Source organism: Apteryx rowi, unplaced genomic scaffold (genome assembly GCF_003343035.1).
Source record: "Apteryx rowi isolate R43461 unplaced genomic scaffold, aptRow1 scaffold_60, whole genome shotgun sequence".
NCBI lineage: Eukaryota > Metazoa > Chordata > Aves > Apterygiformes > Apterygidae > Apteryx > Apteryx rowi.
The window spans coordinates 256454-281803 of record NW_020450872.1 but is presented as its reverse complement, the minus strand read 5'-3'; the positions used below and the strand labels follow the sequence as shown (position 1 = coordinate 281803).

The following is a 25350-nucleotide window of genomic DNA, read 5'->3' as shown; positions in this document are numbered from 1 at the left end:
TATTGTAGAACCTAAACTACAGCTTTAGGGGATGACTTTTTTTGGAATTAAAGTCAACTTAGAAAGTCTACTTGAATGTAGTTGTCAGCACAGCTAGAAGAAAGCAAACCGTATTTGAGTGAAAATGTGATCCAGCATGATCTGGTATTAGTCCTCTGTTTCTCTTGAGGAATTAACCCTGTTCATGTCAGTTACATGGTTTGCTGGGCATTAATTTGAAAGTTCGATCTAGCTATCAACTTACGGCTGAGCTAAGTCAATGTTGCTCCTGAAAAAGATGGTCCTATCCCTCTCTAGAATCAGCACTAGCAGTCCTGTGGCCATGTGGTAAGGCTGACTTGACTGAAAGCTCCCCCTGCTTTGCCCCCTCTTGTCCTCCCCTCCACCGCATGTGCCTGGGTAACTCCCCCAGCATGGGAGTGGAAACATCTCTGAACAAATGAGATATCTGATGACAGAAGTTTCACAATTGGCTTAAACCAGTCTAAACCCATCAGTTTTAGGGTTTATGAGAAGTTTGATGTTAAATCACTTAATACAAGTCACTCCATGTCTGTGATTATTTAAAGCTCATGTTTGAAGACATTTATCTTTGTGATTTCTCATCCTCCAGGCAAGAACACCTATAGAGCTGAGCCTTCTAGTGTCTTTCCTCCTAGCCTCCCCGTTGGGTCCCTCTTCCTCTGCATGGGGGTGTGATAGTGCAGAGACCTTGTGCTAAGGGTTCCAGTCCAACTGGAAATGCTGCAGCCTGATGCAGATTTCCTCTGAATGCTGACAGGTGAACTTTGTCCTAGCAGACCTCTTACCAGATGAGACAGTTTGTTGGATTTATGCCAGCCTGTAGACAACAAACAAGTGTCAGATTGACTGAAACGTGACGGATGCAGTCATGTGCACATACCTGATCTGGATCAGACTTGTTCTGCCAAATGATCAGGCCAGAATGCAAGTCTGAAACAAATGATGGTGGAATGACCAGCCTCAGATCAAGGGTAGGAACAGGAAAAGAGATGGGAGATGACTTGGAAGGAAAGAGGACTGACATGTAGTCAGTCTGTTCTGTGACAGAGGGACTTCTTTTTACAGCCTCCATTTTGAAGAGGAAGATGGGATATAATCTTAAGTTTCTTTAAGCATGCTCCAGAGACTGAACTGAATCTTGAGATTGCCTTGCTCCCTTTCAGAATGTGAAATAAAGAATTAAAATACTCTTGCAATACAGTCTTGACCCCTCTCTTAGGATTATGACCAGGGCTCAAACATTCTATGTATGTGCTTCACAGCAGACTTTTGTCCTGTAGAGCTGTGCCCTATGCTCTTTACTGCTGTAAATGCTAATTTTAGTTGGCTATAGCAAGTAAAGGAGCATTTTCTCCTCAAAGACCATACTAAACAATTTCTTCTTTGGGGGTTTTTGGTTAGGTCTAGGGAATACAGGGACAGCGTGTAATTTAGTCACTTAAAAATTAAGAAACAGTCATTTAGTGATTTTCAAGGTTTCTGGAACACATCTACATACACTTTAAATTGCTGGTGTTTTTTTCTGGGGTAGGGAGAAGGAGGGTATTGCATTTTAATGTTAAATTAGCTATACTGTAGTTGCAAGTCACACACAGAAAAACACTAGATAGGAAATGAATTATCCTTTTCTTATGAGGATGCAGAAGGCTTCCTCTGCCTGAAAGGCGGATGGCTGTAATCTGGAACAATTCTCTGCTTTAATTACTCCCAGGTTACCCAGCATTTTTCTCCTTTTCCTCTTCCTGTCTACCAACTTCCTGCCCCCAAAACAAAAAAAACAGGGAAGAAAAAATAACGACTCAGAACCAAATCTTGCAATTTACTGTGATAGTATAATTAAGGTATAAACCATATCATGGTTATTTGTCTGATCAAGAGGCTTACTGTTGAATGCAACATGCCAGGCTAGAGTGGTAAGACAAGAGAAGCAAACCTCAAATGCTAGTCCTGTATAATATAGTGGGTTTGGGGAGAATGATGTGATAGTGAGAGAAGTATACTAGCTCTATAATCTCTAATTAGATTGTTCTTATATCCTCTTTTACTTGACTACAGTTTTTCTATTACTTTAATGGAAAGCCATACCCTGGAAAGGACATACCATTTAAAGACAGGATCACTTGGGCTGGAGATCTTAACAAGAAAGATGCTTCTATCAGTATAGCAAACATGCAGTTCCGGGACAACGGCACTTACATTTGCGATGTGAAGAACCCACCTGACATCGTTGTCAAGCCAGGTGAAATCCGACTTAGAGTTGTGGAGAAAGGTATTCATCCTATGTGATTTTTTTTCTTTCTTTTTTTTTTTCCTTCCTGTGTGTGTATCACTTTTCTTGGGGTGGGGGTGAACTGGAGGAAACAACTGTCTCTTTAATTTTCTTCTTTCAGGTCCTAATAGTCCAACTGATAGTCTGTCATCTATGTAAAACACTGAATGTCTTGCCCTTTTTCCCTCTATTACCACAAATTCGTAAACTTTAACAAGTATTAGCGGGAGCTAAAGTCTGAAAATCGATCCCAGTTCTTCCTGACTGTCACTTACCTTTCAGGTTGCTGGAGGGGAGTAGATATAGATGATTGGTTTGACTTTTCTGGGGGGGGGGAATCCCCAAATCTTTTTGCCTCCCTCAACACTGGGGATTGTGCTTTGGCTTGGAAAATATGGGTTTTCTGATTTTGGTTAGGAAGATTATGAAGACCTGGTAGACTTTTGATTGCCATTCTGACCAAAGAAGCTAGGACTGTTCCATCCAGCCATTAAAAATTCCTGAATAGTTTTTAAACCTTTGAATAGGTTTTTATTTTTTTTACCAGGCTTTCAAATCATTACTGTGTTAACATAGGAAATAAAACAGAACTCTTCTCCTTTTTCTTAAAGGAAATACAGTAATATTAATAAATCATGTCTGTTCTGTGGGGTAACAAATATAACCATTGTACAGATTACATGCAAAACTTTTTATCTTGGTGACCCATTGTAAGACTCATAGGACTTTAGAAGACTTTGTTTCAGATCAAATCATTGTCTAACATGCACATGTTAAAATTGAGCTGGGAGCAACAGTTGAATTAACTGATTCTGATGAAGTGGAGTTGGAAAAATGATCTTTATTGTACTTATCTTATGATTTTAATCAAGATCAATTGAAATCCTGCTTGAAGAAAGGGAAAATGTGTGTGGTTGACTGCAGGCAGGGGCAAACCAACCTTGATGGAAACACAATTTCTCATTTCCAGCTCCTATGAATGGTTCCTCTGTTATGCTGCATTAAGGGTTAGGATTTATGAAATCTGGTAGCAAGGAGAGAAAGTGGCAGTCTCTTCTTTTTGGAACACATCTGGTGTTCCAAAACAATGTACTGGAAAACAGGACTAATCTGGTCTGAGTACCTACTGACACTCAGAATGGTGCTACTATCTACAGTGCAAAAGTGTTTGCGTTAATATGCACTTAGCAGTCTTTCATTTACTCAGGCTTTCTTCAGTATGCATACTGACCCTTAGAAACTGCAAGGACTGGCTGCTTCCAGTCACTTAGGGCTTCTGATTAGCATTTAGTAGCAGTTTTTGCAGTTCAAGAGCACTTCCATTCCGTATGTCAATTTGGCTTTTCATTTCCCCAGGCCAGCCAAAACATCTGATTGCTCTAGGTAAGGGGGAGATCAGCCAAGTTGTGTTTATTCCTATAATAAAATGGTTCTCACAGTGATCAAGTTTCCAAATTAATATATACTGAGGACAAGAATAAATGGTGAATTCTTAAGTAGCAGTGCTGATACTTCTATTCTATTTGATTTCAGTACATTAGAGAAGATACCCATGTGTATGCACATGTCTAATTAAAAAGATACTGTTGCTATAACAACTGTACCCCTGCTCGTGAAATCATTCCATATACTTCTATAGGCAAGGTCTATAGCTACCTCTTCTTTTCATGGAATAATTTGAGTTGGAAGGGGCCTCTGGAGGTCTCTTTACCCTTCCCCCTCACCCCCCAGCTTTCCTTTTCTTGGAAGTTTGACTTCTGTATAAAATAGGTCAGTTTATTTTCTTATAACATATTGACAATCTCTTTGAAGAAGCAGTAAAGCAATTCCTGGATAGGCAAAGTCAGGCTAGCTTGGCAAAGCCTCTTCAGATTTTTACTCAGGTTAAGCAAATGAAGATTGACTTTAGTATGCTAATTCAGCTGTTTTGTTTTTTTTTTCCCAACAGACTTGCGTATCAACGTTCAATGAGCTAAGAACTCAATGTTAAATGAATTCGGTGTTGGGAAAGTGAGGTCTGGGGGTCATCTGTGAACAGTCAGATGCAGTTTAGTATGCGCAAGTGACTCTACATTTACCTAAAATAAAGAATAATGATATATGGAAACAAATGGCTGCGCCTATTTTTCTTGTCTGCTACTTCACTTCGTTGTCTCTTGCAGGAGGGATGATGCTTCACTTTACAAATACAGAAGGAAATCCCTGATTTTATTTCTTTTTTTTATTTCTTTTTTTTCCTGTCCATCCTGAAGCTTGCACAGAGGCCTAACCAGAGTTTGCTGTGGGGGAAATAGGAAGATTCAAAACAAAACAAAACAAAAAAAGTGACTTGAAGGATCAATTAAAGATACCTCCGAGGATACAGTCCTAGAAAGTAACACACAAAGGCAGGATGTTTTCTGAAGGCAAACCTTGTATGGGCTAGAATAAGTGCTGCTGGACACTTGAGCTATTGTGAAATCTTCTTCAGACCAAGCAATGATAAGAACTTAGAGTAATCTTTTTTCATAATTCATTTTGAAAAGATAACTGGTGTTCCAAATTGAATGCTGCTGTGTTTGACTTACAATTCTGCTGCTTACTGGCTGCCAGCAGGTTTAAACCAAAGGAATTAGAGGGAATTTTGTTTGGCATCATTCCCTGTCAATGGAGCATCTGGACAAAAGACTCGCTGTTTCTGAGAGGAACCCTGCATCTGGCAATACCTCTTCTTGTCATGGGAAAAGTGCTAAAACAATTTTCTTCAAAGTCTTAGGAAAACCTGGAAAGCTAGGTTTTCAAGCTAGATCTATAAGCTATACCACTATCAGTATAGCTACAACACTGCCTTGTGTTCTGACTTTGCCTGAAAGTACTGCTCTTGTAATAGATTGTAACCAATCTTGAACTGAGCTGGAGAAATTATTTCACTTGAAATTGGTGGATTCTTCTGCAGATTTTGTTTATTTTGTGTAAATTTAATTGTTCAGAAGTATGTGTCTGGTGTTGTAAATTATTTGAAGCCACACGCATGCTTTACACACCTAAATTATCTCATTGATGCCTGGTTAGCCTTACTTTTTGGCTTAAAAGTTTAGCAAGTTGCCAAGTTGGCTTAATCATTTAAAATTACCATGCCAAACTAACTCACCTGATTTTCACTGCAGTGTTTTTACACAGTGTTAGCACAGACAGTTCCATGAATTACATTGGATGCATCCTGCTGGCAGGGATGAGAAGCAAGGCTGGTTTCTTTCTGCAGCTGAATCTGCAGCTGTTCAAAGGAAAAATGACAGAAATTTGCAGGGAATTCTTAAGTCCTTTATGTTAGGCTGCCCCTGCTTGCAATAGGAAGCTACTTAACACTAAGCCCAAGACAACTTTTGTTTTCTGGAAGCAGTGCATCTTTGATCTGAATTTGCATTTGTGAGGGAAAAACTGGAACTGGCTTGTGAAAATCTTTATACTTACCAGCGTCTGAAAACTTTGGGTTGCTGCCTAGTTCATAAAACTGGTTCTAATACATTTCCAGAGAAAATGGAAGCTACTTTGAATTACTGATATTTTTCTGAGAAGTGGATTTTTTTGGTTTGTACCAGACTTTATTAACTCAAGTATTAGCTTGCAAAGCTGGTGTCTGGTTACGCAGCTGAGACTGTCTGTTACACACTGGGTAGCACCCAAAAATCTTGCAACTGAGAAGGAGATGCAGAAGTTGATACAACCTTTCTGCTAACCCTGACCTCTTAGACAACCCAGACGTGCCAGAAATGCTGTACAGTTTTGGTTCCATTTCAGGTTAAAGATAAAAACTACCTCACAAGAAGCAAAAGACTTTCAAATTGGTTGAATTCTTAACTATGCTGTTACTGGGAAATGAGATAGCCAGCTTTGCTAGTAAGTGTTTCAGCTGCACAGATGATACTATGACAGTTGCTCAGTTTTTGCCTCAGGTCACTAGATCTGCAGAAGTTTAAGAAGGGAGGAAGGATCCTGGCTAGCTTCTTTTCCAGAGAACTGGGAAGTTAAAGAAGTTTACTTTCTATCCTGCATCAGAGTTTAAAAGCCAAACACTCAGCTTCTTAATAATTCTTTAACAGGAAGCTGCAGCTGATCTCCTCTTCCAACATGAGTTGAGATTACCATAAAGACCAATAATTGTTGATTTTCCTTAAACACCCCCTTCAGCTTCAACTGGCTGACATCCACAGTGGCAGGATCTAGAGAGGCAGCAGGAAGGTCTAAGACACCATCTACATATACATTGTGTGAGCGTGCGTGTGTGTAAATTGAACAGCCTAGCTATAGAATAAGAAACTTCTCTAAACACAGAAGAGAGCTACATAAGAATATGATAAAAGCAAATCGTCTGGCAGACTTAAGTCATTCAGTGCACATGGTAAGAACAGCCAGAGAGAGTCACAATACTGAGTGCAACATCCCAAATGCTCTTCCACCACTCCAGAAGAGATAAGCACCAATATTTTTCCTAGGACCTGGGATTCTAACTGCTTCAAGGGTGGCCTTAGGAAGACATCACATATGCAAGATCACTCCTTTCTTCCACGTATCGACTACAGAAGATGCAGTACTCCAAATACACTTTCCCAAACAATTCCATTACACAGCATTTCCGCCTAACCAACCTTATTGGCTTAATATTCTTTTAACTTACCCAGTGGGGCTGATCAAAATCTTCCTAACTCTGAAGGTTCAACAGGAGCTTAAGCAGATCATAATGTGCTGTGCTTCTCATCGATTCCTTTGTACCAACACCAGCATTTTTGCCAGCTTGCACAAAAGTAGTCAAGAGAAAAAGTTACAGGTTTTCAAGTAGTTCAGCCCTGGCCCAATTCACAACCCCCAGCTACCCATGTGTCAGCACTGATACTCTTGTGAGTGGCAACAATATAGTGCTCTAAAAGCACCTCTGTGGAGGAAGTCTTTATAGGTATCCAGCAGTAGTAGGGGATGGCAAGGTTATTCAGAATAGACAGCAGGTAAGCACTCAATAACCACAGAAGTCTCTAGGTATTATGGTTAAGTATTTAGCTTCCTGTGGTATTAAGAGGTTTTAGCCACAAGCAGACAAGCTTACAGTTTTCCCAAGCGTTACATGAACAACTGCTACAACTCCCCCACCATCACCACCACACGCATGCACCCACACAAAGCATTTTAGAAAAATCAGCAAAAAGTTATAGCCCCCTAATACATTTATAGGCACTTATGTCCCTATGGCCCATCATTCCTACACTGTTGATAAAATGCTTGCTGGAGCAATCCTAGTTTTGATGGTCTCAATAGCCAGCAGCAGACATGCCCAAGTCATCCCTCTGAAACTCCACGAACTTCTGTTAGAGCATCCCTGTGTTGGATTAGATTGCTACATGAAGAATTCATTGACATCCTTTAGCCTTAATGTGGAAGTGAAGTCTGTGCAAACCATTCCACCCCATTAACAACCATGTTGCAGTTTATGAGGAGAACCTGCAAGTATGAAGAAGCCAGCTGAGCCAGTGTGTCAAAGAACAGACCGTCTGACATCTCCACACCAGAAATCCACTGTGGTGTTATCCTCTCTGGCGTCTTATATGCGTATAGATATAAATATATATACACACATGTATATGCGTTCCCATACGTCATATATGACACAGAGCAGCATCAGCTCTGAAAAAGGTGACTGAACAAGGTCATACCGACCACTCTTGACGTCCAAGTTCTACCAGAGGCAGCCCAAGGCTTCTCAAAGCAGCCTATGTTAAATTCTGCTGTTTCAAAGGAGGGCAGAATGGTTTCCTTTCATTCTCAATCACCCGAATGCTGTTTTGCTACTGCTGCAACAGCTCCTGGAGCTGCCAAGCTCCTCAAGTAACTCAGAGTGCTGAAGGAAAGAGAGCTTCCTGCTTTCAGTAACACACAGCCACCGTCCCGCAGCACCCTTCCACCTCTAAGCTCAGACGGCAGCCAGCAGAAAGAAAAACTGACAAAGTGAGGAAGGCGCAGTTCTTCAGCTAAACTATGCTGTTGTAAATCAGAAAACTGAACAAGTGAGCTTCTCTGTAGTCTGTTCTGAAGTCTGTTCTGAGAAGTAGTAAAGCCAGTCTGGTTTTATATGTAAACAGGTGCATTTTGTACCTTCTTTAAAACTCTGCAAACAGCATAATTTCTCCCTTTACTAAAAAAAACCCCTGACAACAAAAAAATCTACCAAGTCAAATAAATGACAAATCTAACCTAGTAGGTGGTGTCGGTTAATCCATCTTTTTTTAGTATTACTCTTTCAGAGGATGCTCTGCACTACAGTTTTGGATTGTCACTTAAATTCTTGCTCTGAAAGTGTGTGCGTGGCTTTTTCCTTGTGTGCAAGGCAATAGGTGGTCTGCTAACAGAAATTTACATGTTTGGATGCTTTTGTAGCCATTTATTTCTGCACCTGGAAAGGTGACAAGCACAAGAACTGAGGAACTCTTATTTCGTACATGACCCAAAATAAATCTGCTTATCTCCATATGTGGCTCAAACACAAGCTCTGTCTTCTGTACCTGAAAAGTATTACCATTTCTTGGACTCTTCTCCTTAATAGCAGATGGGTCTCTGGGCTGTCCCAAAGGTTCTGTAAAGAAGGGATGCCTTCCTCTAAAGTGTGGCACTCGTGACTTCATCTTTAATTTCAGACTAAGACTTCGAATTGCTATGTTGTTATAAATTGGCCTCAAACACTGGAGTGCCAGGAAAGCTATTGATGTGATATTCAGTGGCATGATGACATGATCAGTGAAAGGGCTAGAGATCACGTAACCCTTCTCCTGGAAGTTATTAAACTCAAAATGAACGGTGATAAATGTAAGCCTTGTTTTGTTAGTATGATGCCCCTATTTCAGCATACTGTGTTGTACTGCTGCTACTATATAAGTATCTGAAAATGGGTTTGATCTACAGACTGTGAACTTGCTGGGAATGCTTTGTGTGAGCATGGTTGGACATAAGCATCTGAGAAAGATTCTCTGTGTATGGCATTTTATCTGTTGCATCTTACATTGGTTCACTTGTATTTGATGCAGGTATTTAGTGTAGCATGGAGTCTTGTGAGAAGGCCTCCAGCCTAAGACGTTTTGTGTAAATTACGATGAAAACCCCCCCCCACAACTTTGTTACTGTTTTGATACTGGGAAAGGCTATAATAGCAGTCTGTGTGTTCTTCATCTTGTAAGTCTTTTGTACTCATTCTCTGGTTGGCTTTATTCCTGGCTGCTCTTGCTTGGTCTCCCCTCCCCTAAAAAGCATACTGGGGAAAACATGGGTAAAGCAATACTGTCTTCCTGTAAGCATATCTCTAATAACTTATAACGATCCTGATTTAAGAAGGGCAGGAATGACTGTATAAAAATGTATAGAGATGTATTTCTGAGGCACCAGAAACACGTATAAATGTTCTTAGAGTAATCATGGGTAGTAACTGGGCTGTCTGCACGCTACCCAAAGAACACCCAGCTCTCAGTGTTCTTACTCAGTTGGTTACTGATACATTAAGTTCAAATCTGCTTTCAAGTGTGCCTGTGTTTTCCTATTGACCTCACTGGGAATTGCCCAGATGAATGTAATTTTGTTTCTCAGATACAATATGAGATAGGGTTGTCATCACTGTCGCTTGTGTTCCTTGATATGTCAATCAAAATTCTTAGCTTAATATAAACTTTCTTCTGGAGGACAGTGACTTAAAGAATGCTCTTGGTGTGTGCTCAGTTCATTCATTATTCTGCTGGCTGCCTGCTATCGCTACCGTTTAGGCTGCATGTTTTCATTCCTAGATATTACATTAGTGGCTCCTGCTCTAAAAGACTCCAAGGTCAAGAGCATTTGTGGTTTGCACTTCTGTTAATCAGGGATTGCAGAAGAGTTGAATGTTTTCTCCCTTCTCTCCCCAGACAGCCTGCCAGCGTTCCCCATTGCCATGGTGGCAGGGATAGTCATCGGTACGGTTACAGGTGTCTCACCGCTCATCTCTATTGTCGTGTGTCTTGTCGTGAGAAAGAACAACTCTAAAAAACGTTACTCTGGGTAAGAGATTTCCCTCCTCACCCTGAATGATGTGAGGAACAGCGGTAGGATCAGTGGGAGGGCTAGAGGGGGTAGGAATTGTTTCAACCAAGTCTTAGCAATCATGGTTAGGGATAGGACACGGCCATGTGGAAGACTGGTCAGCTACCTGGAATGATTATCTTTGTACTGTGTTTGAAGAGAGTAGAGACCTACTGATTGCACCTGAAAATCACTAAATGGTGGAGTTGTTTCCCAGCCCCAAGCTTGTATGCTCTAAGAGCATTTAATCTGAGATCTCCTAGCTCTGCTCTTTCCCTCCTGCCCCACTTCCCCCTCCCTCCAAAAAAAAGCACCAGATGTACAATTTTAAGGAATTGTTGTGCAGTTTTAAGGAATTGTTCTGCTGAGATTAAGACTGGATTTTCAGTTGCCGGTGTCTTGCTCAGGTATCCTGAGCCTGGAGTATGTTTGCCAGCCCCATTCATCACCACTCTTACAATGCAGGAAGGAATAGCCACTCTGCATCCATCTCATTCAGTCTGTTTTTTAGTTAACTGTTACCATCCCTGCAAGGTTTTTCTTGTTAGGAGGATGTCTCTAAAATGAAGCACAGAGCCTTCAGTGGGGATATGAGAAAGCTACAAGAACTAATAAAGGCAGAGTTGAGTCCTGCGGTGATGGAACTTGGTGTTGCGGGTGGTGGCACTCTTTTCGCCCTCTAATTAGCTGCTCATTTGCTTCTTAAGAAAGAGTGAAAATTGTTGTGTATGTAATCTTAGAAACAAAAGCAAGATTTATAATTTTCTCCTGTTCTTTCCCACCAAAATATGCCTGCTCCCTGCAGGTTCTTTGACTTTACAAAAATAAACTCATGGGGATTTCTAAATTGAACTTTGCCCTGTCCTTTTGCCAGCTGGAGAGCTTAGAGAAATTGAGTTGGCCATTGCCCAGTGGTAAGGCTGATTGTAGTGAAGGTGGCTGTGTGTGCTCAAAACTGTGTGGAAGGCCTGGGTTTTCCTTTTTGCATGTGTCCTTCCCCTAAGAACTGAAAGAAGCTTGCAGTGTCACACACCAATGGTGTGTGTGACGAGGTCTGCATGCCTTGCTTCTGAGTGATCTGCTTTCCAGTGCCTTCCTGCTGAAGGACACATGCTGGAGCTGAGCCCGGAGCAGTAGTTCATGCACTGTAAGTTCTTGTAGTAGATTTAACTACTCTCCCAGGACAGTAATCTCTGAAGTTTTAATACTGCTTTCACTGACTATGCCAACTCTGCATGATGTGTTAAGAGAAACCAGATGTGCTGTGACCCCCCCAAACTTATGGACTTCAATCTACGCGACACTAACCCAGTGTGTAGTGGCGCTGATGAGATGCACTTACTTGTAGATAACAAATCTGCCTTGAACTGAAGTGGGTGGGGGCACTGGGAGGTGTCTGGAACCCTTGCATGGCCACAGTCTCTGTTCATGCTCTGACTTTGGTGTGTTTTTTTTTCTTTCTGCCTTGGTGTACTGGGATCGGATCCTGCTTACCTTCCTCTCCTTACAGAGATCCTGATATAGACGCCAGATTGGGAATGTAACAGGGCTGGGTCTTCTCTTCCAGTCCCGCTAGACACCATGGTAACTAATCAAGTTGGTGGTTGCTGTTAATACCTGTGTGTGTGTGTACACGTTTCCTCTTCCCTTGCTGACTAACCAGCTAGGTTTGCACTAACATAACTTCATTGTAATTTGTGCTGGAATCTGTTGGCCAAGGGGTGATGCATTTCACTGGGTGCTTGGGTTTCATTGTCTCATGTCTAACTGGGGAGGGATTGCTCCTTATCCCAGATGGTGTCCCTCCGTCTCTTCCAACAGTGAACTCGCCAGTGCATGGACTAGAGCACAGGAAATTCAGAGTCCTTTACTTGCCAGAATAAAAGGAAATTTCCCATACATGTTCCTCTGGCTTGGACTGCTTTGGAGTTTGAAAACTGATGATTGGAATGGTCTAAGCGCATTAGCTGCTTAAACCTGATTTATGAGTTTTAGATAGTGTAGATCTTAGGAATTTTGTGAATAAAGCAAACAATTCATGGTTAGCTCATTTTAGTCACAGAGGGCTACTCTGTCTCTGAGACGGAGTTGAAGCCCCTTGCTATGGTGGGTGGATCTGCAGTACTTTTTTTACTGTTGCATGTACGAGGAGCTAAATCTTCTATGGTTAGACTTATCCAAAGAGTAAAAAAATGATTGCCCTGTGAGGAGGTGGTCTGCTTAATGTCAATGTCCTCATTCGTTTGTTCCCGTACTTGCTTTGTACGCTGTCTGTCCACAAAGGTTGGGAGAAAAGGGTGCTCAGTGGTTAGGGGGTTGTGGTAGCAAAGGGAACTCCTGTGTTTACTGTCAAGGAAGTGGACAGTTTTCTTTCCTGGGTGCTTGGGTAAGAGGAGGTAGAGCTAGCATTTAGAGACAGGTTACTGCATTGCCCACAGGCTACTGAAAATAAGTTTAAGGGCATGTGCTCATATGCTTAGCTCTGTGGTATTCATCTTTCNCCCCGGGTCTTTTCAGTCCTGCTTTAGCCAGGTGGAAAAAAGCAAGCAGAGTATGAAAACTGGTAGCCTCTTTCAGGGGTTTTCTCACCACAAGACAGTTTCCGAAGTTCTCGGACAAGATTTGTCCCATTAGCTATGCAAGTAGCTGTTTTGAGGCCTGTAGCTTACATATCACTTGTGACTCTTAAAGTAATAATTCCAGAGACTGGTGTCTGTTGTAAGGGGGGGGCAGAATTATTTTGGCATTCTGCCCTAGCCAAAAGCAAGGGACCTATTGTGGAGTTTGGTGGGAAATGCCTTTGTGATATGGAAGAGCTGGCGGCTCTAGAAAGTGTTTGCTATAACTGCAGCAGTGGTAAAACCCTTGCTTCAGTGACTGGGACTATTTAGCTTATATACTGTTAGCAAATAATTGCTGTTCACTGTTGAGTCTGAAGCCTCAGTGAAGAAGAGGCCTATATGGGTTGTGTGGTTTTAGACTGGTTGGGTTAAATGGGAATAGCTGGAGAACTTGGGTTCTGAAGAAGTTGTCCTCTGTTAAGAGTTGCTCCTTCCTCTTTCTCACCAGTGAGTCTCTGGGAGGAAGGACAGAGAAATAACTGGGGAGAGATGGAGAATATGTGTGTTTATTCCAGAATCCATTATGTTCACTTTTACTTTGGCATGATCTGCCACTTTCATCCTGCCATCACTCGTTTTTTGTTTTTGTTCCTTTTTTTTTTTTTTGCGTATGCATCTTGAACGTTGTCCTGCAAACTCTGCTCTGCCACCTCGTCAGCTGCAGTACCTCTGAGAGCTTGATGTCACCGGTTAAGCAGGCTCCGCAGAAGTCACCCTCCAACACAGAGGGTCTGGTAAACAGCGTGCCGGCGAGATCACACCAGGTAAACTGCTTCCTGCTGCTTTCCAAAGCAGGAGTCTCCCACAGCGTGGAGGAGATGGTATGGAAAAGATGGAAGCAGGGTGGGACACATCAATTAGGTGCTGTTTGTTAAGGTGACGAGGGTTGGGTGGTAAAGGTGTCTGCTCCACACAAAGGATGGGTAGTAAGATGGGATTGGTGAACTCTTCCCTAGAAGGCTTAGTGCATTTGAAAGAATAACACCTTGATAGTAGCCGAGATGGAGTTTTGTGCCCTTTTTATACTTCTGTATGAAAAAGGTGATTCTGCTCTTGTGTGTTAACTAGCACAAGTGGTAGTGAAGTGCAAATATGAGAGCCTGGCAATGATGAGGAGTGGGTAGCTGTTTAATGTAAAGATAACATTACACCCTATAAAGCTGCCTAATCTGTTCTAGGATTTTAATGTAGGAGGAATTTCACTTAGTCTCTCCATCACTGTGAATGTGCATGTTCTAAGTGGCATGTGCTTCCTTTACATGAAAATAAGCCAGTGCAATGCAAACACTAACCAGTGATGGATCAATGTGAAGATCTCTCTTGCTGCTGAGAGCTCTCCTCTGCTGCCCTGCACACCCGACTTTTGTGCATTTGTAACTGTGAAGCTTTCTCTTGTTCCTGCTAGTGTCAGCAAAGTTCTGCTGACTTTGAAGGAAATAGGTGGCTCTTATCCAGACTAACATACTATGGGAAGTAAGTCAGAGGGGAGAGAGCACACATCAAACAAAGATTCTACGCAATGTATGATTATCTGTTAGTAATGTACAGGATTTCCTTATTTGCACTGCAGCTGTTTCTTGCCTCATGATTTGTGTATCCTCAGCAATTTTCCTGTGGAGGTTTGGATCCTGAGTGAATTTAAGTCCAAACTGGACTTTTTTTGATTGGTGACCTTTTTTGCAACTCTGCAGAGTAGTGTGTTGACTCTCAGGGGTTTCTAAATCAGAGGTGATGTCTGATTTCTTCAGTTCTCCCAACAAAATAACAATGATGTGTGTTAATGTGTTAGTACTACAGGAAAAAATACAGTGCTCACAGTGAGCTGGATAAAGTCTAAGTCCCCACTCTGTTGGGCTTACAGTGTGCTTTTGAAATGAATCTTGTTCTTGACAGGTGTGATGCTTCCAGAAAACAGAGTTTTAGTATACAGACCCACAAAGCTATCTAGTGGCTTCAGAAACAGTTATTCTCTGATATATGTACTTAACTCTACATCCCTTGTAAGTTAAGTACATCTCTACATCTCTACATCTCTAATGTACTTAACTTACAAGAAAAAATAAGAGTTCAAATTTTGACTGTTCTTTTCTAGTTCTTCTGGAGACCTCCTAGAATGGGTGAATGAGAATTAAGTTATTTTCTTTTGGCTAATACTGAAATATTTCAGAATGATGGCAATGCCTCTGCGCTAAGTGAGGAGGCAGGCAGGGAAGATGAAGCTGTATGCCAGGAGCTAGAAGAGACATAACTGGAAGGAGGTGAACAAGAAAAGCCTTGCCTAGATTAGGAAAAAAATACTTAAATTGAGGGGGGGAAACATGTGCTCTTTTTGAAAAAAAAAAAAGAGCTTATGTGGGGAAGTATTTTGCAGTAGCTGTTGGAATCAGCTCTGCTTGGTCAAAAAGCCAAGGTGTTTGATCTAACTATTGTCAGGATAGAAAACGGTACATGCTAATGTCGTAAGATCTACCTGCAGGAAGAGTTTTTCTGTCCTGCACTTACATCTTGAAAGCAAGAATACTTTTGTCTTCTTATTCACTGTAACCTCCTAGTGTGAAAACTTGTCCTCTTCACCCCTCCCCATCCCCAGTGTTCTGGCTCTCAAAGTAGTGTACAAGATAAGGAGCATTTCAGAGTAAATCTAAACTTTGAAAAGATAACTCAGAATCAGTGGGTTTTGCTTTTTGATGGTCATTGCAGTCTGCTTATTCCTTGACAGAGTCCTTCAGGCTCTTCCACAGGTAGGTTCCTAAAGGAAAACTTGAAAGTGTGAATGCTCCTGACCCCAAAGGAAAAGTATGGGAAATGGCTTTATTTCTGTATAAGGGGATAGTTGAGTGTTGAGGTTGAGATGAATCTCTTTTGTCAGGTGAAGGGAGCTTTGTTTGGATTTTCTTTTCTTGGCAAATGTTTGTAGCAACAAGTGGTTCCTCCACCTTCTGTTAAGTCTTTGCCCCATCTTTACAGAACAGCAAGCAAGCATGCTTACTTTTCTTTAAAAAGATCCACAATAAAATGAGGGTTGATAAGGTTTTAAACAGATGATTTAAATCAGTGAGAAAACTCAATTTAAATTGATTACAATTATATTTTAAACTTCTAGGCATTGCTCTTCCAAAAAAAGTCTCAGCTCACCAGGTGATATCAGCATGCAAATTAACATATTTAAACAAATTATGTCTATATAAAACCTGCCATTTCTTGCTAATCAAAAAATTAGTTATAGCTTTCAAACTGTTGTGTAGGTGAAATGTTCATATTCAGATTCCTAGCAATTCCCCGAAACTGTTGCAGGTTGCTTGCTAATTCAGGCACACTTTCCTCTCTTGACCATTTTTATACCAGTGGCCCACACAGTCAGCACTGCTTGTCAAACAGTGAATGCCTATGGGCTTCCTTTTACTTGTTGGTTGAATGCCTGACATTTCACTGATGGCTAAGAGCTAGGTATACAAACACACCACCCCTGCCTCCACAAGTTTAGACCAATAAAAGAGGTATTCACTGTCAAAGAATGGCATTTAAATTCAATTTATTAAATTTAATTAATTCAATTTGATTATTTATGTATCTGTTTAAAAATCTGTAATTAGGTAGTTGTGCACATCATTTCTCAACTGTGTTAGATATAAGGCTTCTCTGCAGGTTGCATCCTGAACCTGCACTTCCTTTGTGTTTGGGTGCAAGCCTATCATCTCTGGAGCTTCCTTTCTAGAGGGCCCCAGAGCACTGAAAATATGTGAATCTGATTTTGTGACTGTTCAGCTGGTTGAGTCAAATCCACTTGTTTTCATTCTTCCTTCTTTTTCAGCAAGTATGTTCTGTCCTGTCAAATCCGTATGTGGTGTTTCTTCTCCATGCTGTCATTCTCTAGTGACTTTTACTCTACCATACTGTTACTTGGATGAGAGAGAAGAGTGTTTCTGATGAAGACAAGAACTGTATGTGTTTCACAGATGAATGTCCTTGCTAGTGATCTGGGTGCTAGCAGGCAAACTGGAAGGAAGATGTGTGTTGTCTCAAGACATGCAAACTCCAGCATGGCAGTCATTTGTATGACTGCTGTGAGTACTTGCAGCTGAGTACTCATTTCTGGGCAGGCTGAAGGAACACTGACCCTAAAATGTAACTTCTCTGGAAGTGCATCTCTGATGTACAGAGCAGTATGGCATAGACATCCTAAGCTGATAGATCTGGTCAGTGTAGAAGCAGGAAGCACTAAAGCTGTGTTAACTTAAGTACAGCTGTGCAGTAGTTATGCTCTTTCTGGCTTGAAATATACCTGAACTGGTTCTGTGTACATTTACTCTGGACCCCAGGGCCCTGGGAGGGAGCTGATTTTGGTGTAGGGACTCCAGACTTAAATTTCAGATGAATTTCCTGGGCTGGAATCTGAGGTAGCTGCAACATCTCTTAGAATCTTCTAAAGAATTTGGGAACACTGCAAACTCTGTGGCACGGTGGTCTGACTTCACAAGTCCTGTTTCTTTGCCATAATTTTCAATTCATGACTCTGCTGATAAACTTTAGCAAGGTATCCAATACACTGCCTACTCTTYTCCATTGATTCTGACCGGAAAAATCACAAGGCTTAGGGAAATACTGAGTAGTTTATGGCAGTGCTGGACTTTCTTTTGGTTGTGAGCTTGTGTGGGATTAGGTGAAAATTCTGAACTGGTTAGATTTTTTTGAAGCTTGTATTTGTGTAAGAAGAGTCTTTCTAAAGATCCATATCACTGGAGGTATCAAATGCAGAAAGAAGGCCTTGGATTTCCCTTTGTATCTACTGTCCTTAAAAGCTTGCCAGTGACCAGCAACCTTCATGCTATCCTAGCAAAGGATTGGTCTTTGCTGTTAACAGGGAATTTTTTTTCTCCTCTCCCTTTGCACAGGGGAGGTGTTCTGCTGTGGAGTAAAAGATAAAAGCATCGTATTAGCTCCTTCTTGATGGAGCTCCAGAAGCATTCTGTAATAGTCTCTGGAGCAGAATATGCTAGTGAGACATTTGTTTTTCAGGTGGAATTAAGTGGCATCAGCTCAGGTACTGAGCATACTTAGGGGAGATGTGTGAAGCACAGATCTTTTGTACAGGGACCATTTGCAGAGACTCTTATGCTGATCATAATCAGTTAGAAAATCATTTAGCAACAAATCAAATAGGTGGGGCATGCTAATAAATCTTGGTCCTCCTTTTCTCTAGGTTAGCTAATCTGTCATTTATTTAGGAGGTGGTAAGCACATCCAAACAATGCTATTGTCATTTGGATCAGGTGGTCACACCAGTCAGTCTGTCCACCACCATCTAACATGCTGGTTGCAGCAGGGTAGTTATATTTAACCTGGCATAAAATTAGAATGGTGATAACTGATCCTGAAATGAGCTCCTCTGGCAGAAAACTGACCCATCAGAATTTCTTAAACAAACATGAAATATTGTGGTCAGTGTTTTATGTAGTGTTAGATTTCTTTTTAACTGATTGGAAGTGCTCTAGAGCTGGAATTACTGTATCATTGAACCATGGCTTGAGGCAGATGAGGCTTCCTAAATTGCTTGCAAATAAACCTTAGGCTCACTTTGCCTTGAACAGTTTGTATAGATACTGCACTCTAACTGGAAGCAGTATGATGATCCTGATGACGTGCTGGGGACTCGAACTGCATGAGCGCCAGCAGCAAAAAAAAAGTGATTTTAATGAGATTTTAAATTGGAATTTTTCCAAGACTGTATCTCTGTCTTTTTCAAACATTTTCTCTATGTTATTTTCATTCAGCATTTTATATCTGCTCACAACTTCTCATTCTTTTATCCCCTTCCTCTATTTTTTTCTTTATGACTTGGAAAATACTTGACCTAGAAGGTAGAAAATTTGGGTTTGAACTGCTTCTGGAACAGGAGGACAAGATATTTAGAAGGTGCATGCTTTGCTGTTGTGTTGCAGGGAGGAAGTGCTGCTCAGAAGTGTACCTATGGTCCTTTTTTTTTCTGTATAGATGGACTGTTTTCATCTCTGGCTCTTAGTTGCTTCGGAAGATAGATTGGAAGGGTTTCTGGGTTAGTTCCATAGAGATGTTTTCTAATTTGACAGAATACCAAAAGTACTGAGGAGAAAAGGGATGGGAGAAATGCCTGTGAAGGCTACTTCTCCCTGGGAGATAAGGGAAACAGAGAAATGGAGTAAAATGGATGAAATGGTTTTAAAGAAAAAAACCCACAACCAAACAAAAAGACCTCTCCTTGTAATCCCCTGCCACCCGACAGTCCCTTTCTCTCCTGCACAGCTAGTGTTTGTGTGTGTGGTTTCTGCATGGAGGTCACATGGTAGGTGGTCACAGCCTTCTGCTCTGTGCTTCTTTCAGTTGAGGTGTGCAGAATTGGAGCTGCAGGCCAGGTGTTCCTTTCCCTAAAGGTCCCACCTGTAACTGTATCTTACCGGGTATCTGCTCTTCATTGGCTGAGGTCCTGTCCTCACCTCATCTCAAATAGTTGCTGTTCCCTTTCCTGTAGGCTGTGTTTTGGAACACATGGTGCTTCAGGAGGGTGCCGCTGTGTTTGAATGCTCTGCTGAAACGTGGCACTTACTGTTCTCCACTTCCCTCTAGCAACTCTAACAAAGGTGTGTGGCTGTGCTCAGCTAGTGCATCTGCAGTGGCGCTTGCTACCATGGTCGTTTCGAGGGAAAGCCTGACCATAGCTGTCCGTGTCGGGCAATGCTGAAGAGACTGAGCCAAGACAGCAAACTTATTTCATGCATGGAGAAGTCAGGCATGATGGTCATGGGGGGTGCTCTAGTCTGAGGGCCTGCACCATGCCTCAGGTTGCTCTGTAGCATGACAAGGGAGCCTTGATGGCCCAAGAGGTGAAGGATTCAATTTTAGGTCTTTAACTCCGGGCTGGATTGGCTTGAAAATGAGGTAAGAATTTGCATTACTGTTGTGTTTTAGCATTTTTTGGCTCACTGCTGTGTAAGTTTTGATCCCAGTGCTTGCTTGAGCAGTGACTGTGATATCACAAGGCAGCTGCAGGTTTGTTCTCTCCCTCTTCCTCATTGTCCCAGTGCTATGGCTGCGCTGAGATTTACAGAACTTGAACGGTAGTACATGATATATGCTCTGCTGTCTACAAGTAAACCTATAATACAGTTTCTCCTATAAAATGTTAAACCTGGCATGCATCTGACTAAGCTATGTATCTTTCTCTATTCCCTAACATCTAAGAAATGCCGCTTTTCAGAATAAAGGATTCTAGATTTTGCTTTTTGTGCAAAGGCATGCAGCCTTAACAGAATTAAAGGGAGGACACTGTGCTGTTTGGCATGCTCCTGGTAGGAGAAAGGTGGCAGACTAGAGCTCATGTATAGGTGAGGGCTCATTTCACTTACTTCGCCATTAGAAGTCATAAAAGTTCTGTGGTCTTGCTTTATTTTGGTCTCAGCTGCAGCCCCTGCAGAAGGGAGGGGCAGTGTGACCTATTCTGAGAAATACTGATTGTGTTTTTTTATTTCATTTCCAGGGCCCAGTCATTTACGCGCAGTTAGATCACTCCGGAGGACAGCACAGCGACAAGATTAACAAGTCAGAGTCTGTGGTCTATGCTGACATTCGGAAGAACTGAGAGGAGATCCTAACCTATCCAAAGCAAAACACACATTCAGACTGGAATTGCTTGAACAAAATTTGACCCAGAGAACTCACATGTGGCCTTTGATGCCTAGGCTAGGACCAATGCATGTGCATACAGAGGGAAAGATATATATGTATTGTGTGTAAATAGTCTATTTAATCGTACAGAAGTGAGACCAGTGTTGCATGTGGAAATACGGTAAGGATTCTGCTTATAAATTGCCAATATTCTTTTTTGTATCTTGTATGACGAGAGAGAAAGTGAAAACTCGCATCACAATTTTAAAATATTTTTATCTTGATTATTAATGGAGAAACTGGAAGAGCCTGAAGATTCTAGCTTGACCTGGAGATTTTTTTTTTGCTTATGGGGCCTAATTTTTCTTGATGGGGAACCTTCACAGGGTATTCATTTTTTCCTTGGTCAGATTCTCAGTACAAGCTACCTTCTTATATAAACTAGACATTTTCACTCTGGTCTGGTAAGCTAGGCTGTGACTTCTAGCTGTCAGAAATTTCATGTCTTACTGTTGAGTGAAGGAAACTTTTAGGCCTACCTGACCTGTGTAACACAGGTCACAGAATTGTTTACTGCTGTATTGAGCCCATATACTCAAGCTTAGTCCTTTAAGGTACAGGGATAGTGTTGGTCTATCAGATTTATGAAATGGTAGTTTACTTATGAAAACTTAAGAGCTAGTGAGTTAAAGGAATAGGAAGCTATAGTTCTACGTGACTGCCTCAGATTCTGTTGAACCTTTCAATTAAATGTTTCTTCTGTGAAACTCTGTCATTTCACATAAGCACAAAAAAGGGCTCCAAGGGATCTTGAAGTTACACTATTCCCTCAGCTCTCCCTCATGGCTCCATTATACCTCTGTCACTTGCTTAAAGATGTTTTTTCTGTCCTTAAAAACCTCTAATGGAGGCCAAATGACCTCTGGAGGCAATCTAGGGTTTCACTTTTTTTTTTTTTTTGTGGTGTTACCTGTCTTTGCACAGAGGATGTGGAGCACAGTTTATTTCCTTCCTCTTTACGAGCCTACTACTCGAGCATTATTTCCCAGCTTCTTGTTTCTAGAATAAACTCCTCATAGATTGTTACAGATTTCTGATCATTCTTTTCTGCTGAAGAGGATCTTTCTTTAGCTGATCCGTTTGTATCCTGAAATTTGGTGCTCAAAACTAGAAATGGCATTCCAGCTGAGGTCTTATCAGAGCAGTGTATAGTAGAAGGATTTCTGTTTTGTACATCCTAATGTGATGTTGGCTTTTCTGTAGCAGTAAGTCACACTCAGTTTGATTGCTGTAACCCCTTCTCTCTGGTTCTTACTATTTCCTAAGTGCAATCTGTTTGTCTCTACTGAAATTCTGTTATGGCTTTTTCAGACCTCATCTTTGACTTGACAGATGAAAATTTTCTTTGAATTCTCATCCTGTCCTCCAGTGAGCTTGCAACACTCTTTAGCTTGATATCTGCAAACTTAAGCTTGCATTCCACTGTATCGTCAAGTAAATGAAAAATATTTAGTTTAGGCCCATGGCAAACCCTTTTGGAATCGCTTTAGATAATTTGGCAGTGAAACTTGTGACAGTGAAACTTTGATAACTATTTTGAGTAAAGTGCGTTTTCTCCCAACAAAGTTGGGTACACCAGCTGTATATTACTTTGTCAGGGTCACACTTTGTTTTCTGACAACACCTGCCTTTGTTAGAAGCCTCACTAAAATCAGGATGAGTCCTGCTGCTGCTTTCCCTGTCTAGCAGGCTGTTACTCCCTAATATGTTTTACACTTAGCAAGAAACAGAAGCTTTTGAGATGGTTGATTGAAAAACTTCATTTTGATCTGCACAGTCTTTCTCGCCAGATGTTTTGGAGTAAGAGAAATGTGATGAACTGCACCATCAAAAACCTGCTGCTTTGAGAAGATAGGGCTGGCCTTGGCTCTGCTGTTGTCTGTTACTAATGTTTTCTTATGCTGGAATATACTGGAAAATCTGAGCACAATCCTGTTACTTCTGGTGCTGACTTTAGGAAACATCTTTCATATTGCTTTTGATTAGCTACAGGTACATGAATATAGCTTATACTGAGGAGGCTCTTTGCAAGGCTGTTTGGATGCTCTTTGTGAAGGCAGAATAAACTAGGTAGTATTTTTAAAAAATGCTGGACTCCTTTTTAGAAAGAAACCAACTTTCTTACCCCCAGGAATATCAGACCTCAGACCTCAGTCTTAATCCCTCTCTAGTCTGAAGGATGTTGAATTCATTTTTTCATGGAAACATGAACAATGTTGCTTGGCTGGAATAGACAGCTTCTACAATGCAGCTGTTAAAATAACTTATTCAGGTTGAAGTCAAAAGAACTTGAGGCAATATGTGACTAAAATTGTTGTGAACTTTCTGTCCCTCTGGGTGCTTTAGCTTTTTTAATCAGATATGGTAGCCCTGTGCTGGCGAAAGGGACTGATGCTAAGTTGGTTAGCAGTGTCTCACATGTTAGAGGACTTCTACTTCCTTGATGGGTAGCAGGTAGAGATTAAAGCCAGACTGCATCATCAGATCCTGGTGTTACGCTGACCAGAAACTTAATTCTGTTCTCTCTACTGCTGTCCTCTTAATTCCCTGATGCTGTTTTTTGTATGTGGAGAGGAACAGCTTGGGCTTTGAGGAACATTATTTGTTCTATCCTTGTCCTGCTGCAGTACTGCTGCTAGCTCTTTTTAGGACCATGTCTTATTAAAAAAAAAAAAAAAAAGAAAAGTAAAAAAAAAGAAAAAAAAAGTGCTGTGGGCAGGCTTACAGAAGCACAGCTGAGCAGCAGACAGCCTTTCTTGAGGGAGTAACAAATTATAAAACTGTTAATGTGAGCAATAACTCTTGGATAATGGAGTTGGGGAGGGTCTGTGTGACATAAAGGATTTACAGTGAATTCTTTATTTGTCATGCAGGTTTTAATGCACAGTGACACAAAACTAGCATCAATCTCAAATGTGTTTTTCTGCTGTGAGGAAAAAAGGTCATTTATATGTAAAGCAGAACTTGCAGTCATTGAAGAAGGAGTGCTGTTTTGGATTGCCACCTTGGGCTCTGGCTGCTAAGCCAACTTGCACCCCCTAGAGACAGGAATATAGAAGACATTGTTCTTCTTGGCCTGTCTGTTTCTTGGCCCCTCTGTTTCTAACCGAACTGCAAGGTGGAAAAAAGTTTTACCTTTGTACTGACAGTGGATATACTCTTCCGTATTCTTGATTACCAGAAAATGATGAAATGAACTATAAGGTGTGAATCTGAGTAAATCAGCAGCTGTACTCAGTACATCAAATCTCCATTGCCCCTTCTGAATTCAGCAGTTGTTCTGCAAAGGAGATGGTCAGCATGTTCATTAAATAGCATTAAGAACCATTACAGGGTAGCAAATGTGTCCCTGTAACTAATTGCATGATGTGTCATTTCTAACTGGAAACCTGTAGGGTTTTGTTTTCTCTCAAAGCTTTTGTGCTATTTCAATTTGTGACTAGAAAAGCTGGAATTAGATTTTTAACTTTTTTAAACCTGTGAGAACTGTTTAGGTAACCATCTGTCTTGTAACTGCAGTAAATGTGTATATGCAACTTAGGAGCTGCTTTCCCTTAGAGTGGATTTATTGAGGTAAATCGTGAGCTGTTTGATTTATAACCAAAATACCCTCAGTCTGTTTTGAAAGTTTGTCTTGGAATTTTACATTATTCATATATCAGCCTAGGACCTCAAATACAAAATGTTCTTATTGTGTACCAGGTGATGGAATTATTTTTTAAAACTGTCAAGGTGAGGTGGGTAACATTTCTGGGCCGTGGTCACACCCCTGTGGTGCTAATATTTAGGTAACATTTTATATGGGAGACTACAAAATCATTATATGAACTATACTCAGCAATTATGCTCTTTGAGGCTTCTCTTTTCCTTCTCTTTACTAATGAGCCCTTTTATTTAAAGGTATTTTTGCACTCTCTAAAATATAAGCTCAATGCCTTTTGAGATCAGTGTGCTGTGCAATCTTTCTGTCTCCCTACAAAGCCAGCTGCTTTATGTGGTAAATATAATTGGAAACACATAGACTAGATACTTTTCTTTTTGTAAACCTCTATCTTGGAGGTATGCAAGAGAACAAACACCTACAAGATGGGTGTATAATCTGTGTGAGGGAGCTAGATATGCATTGCATGGCCTGATTACACATAAAGTGCCCGTGTAGCAACTGTTTGTGCTTTTGCTTTTACAGACTCATCTCGAAACAGTCATCATGGATATTTTTTCTTGAATTGACTTTCATGTTTTCTATTGTAATCTTGTGAATATTTTAATACACTCTTTTCCCATTACTGGTTTGCTGGACAAGTCTTATCTGGTTAGCGACTGCAAGGGGAGGGAGGCTGAAATACACCCTTTTTCTTCCTGACAGTATTCTTCAATTGCTGTGGTCACTGTCAGCTCAGCAAACAACACACAACTGGAGCGTTCACCATTTGAATGGATACTCAGAATTACCACTTAAGCTAGGAGAACTAAGAAATGCAAGTGAGACTATTTAAGGCTACACTGAAAGTCTGTAGCAGAAACAAAGAAAGAGAGAGCTTCATGGCAGGACAACCTCTGGAAAAGGGCATCTGACAGAGTTTCTGGGATATCTTACTAAGCAGAAATGTCTTGCTAGAAGAAAAAAATGCTTCTTTACTGCCATGCACAAATACTTTGCACTGGATAAGACAA

General features: G+C 41.1%; 1 protein-coding gene across 1 annotated transcript in view; it reads left to right on the top strand.

The window, feature by feature from the left end:
* Positions 1–24962, top strand: part of MPZL1 (myelin protein zero like 1) — a 43640-nt gene extending 18678 nt beyond the window's left edge. The window contains exons 3-6 of the mRNA XM_026083382.1: positions 2080–2293; positions 10204–10336; positions 13637–13742; positions 20489–24962. Of these exons, the coding sequence (XP_025939167.1) occupies positions 2080–2293; positions 10204–10336; positions 13637–13742; positions 20489–20590 (555 nt within the window). The 3' untranslated portion in view covers positions 20591–24962. The remainder of the gene's footprint in view (positions 1–2079; positions 2294–10203; positions 10337–13636; positions 13743–20488) is intronic.
* Positions 24963–25350: the final 388 nt, after the last annotated feature.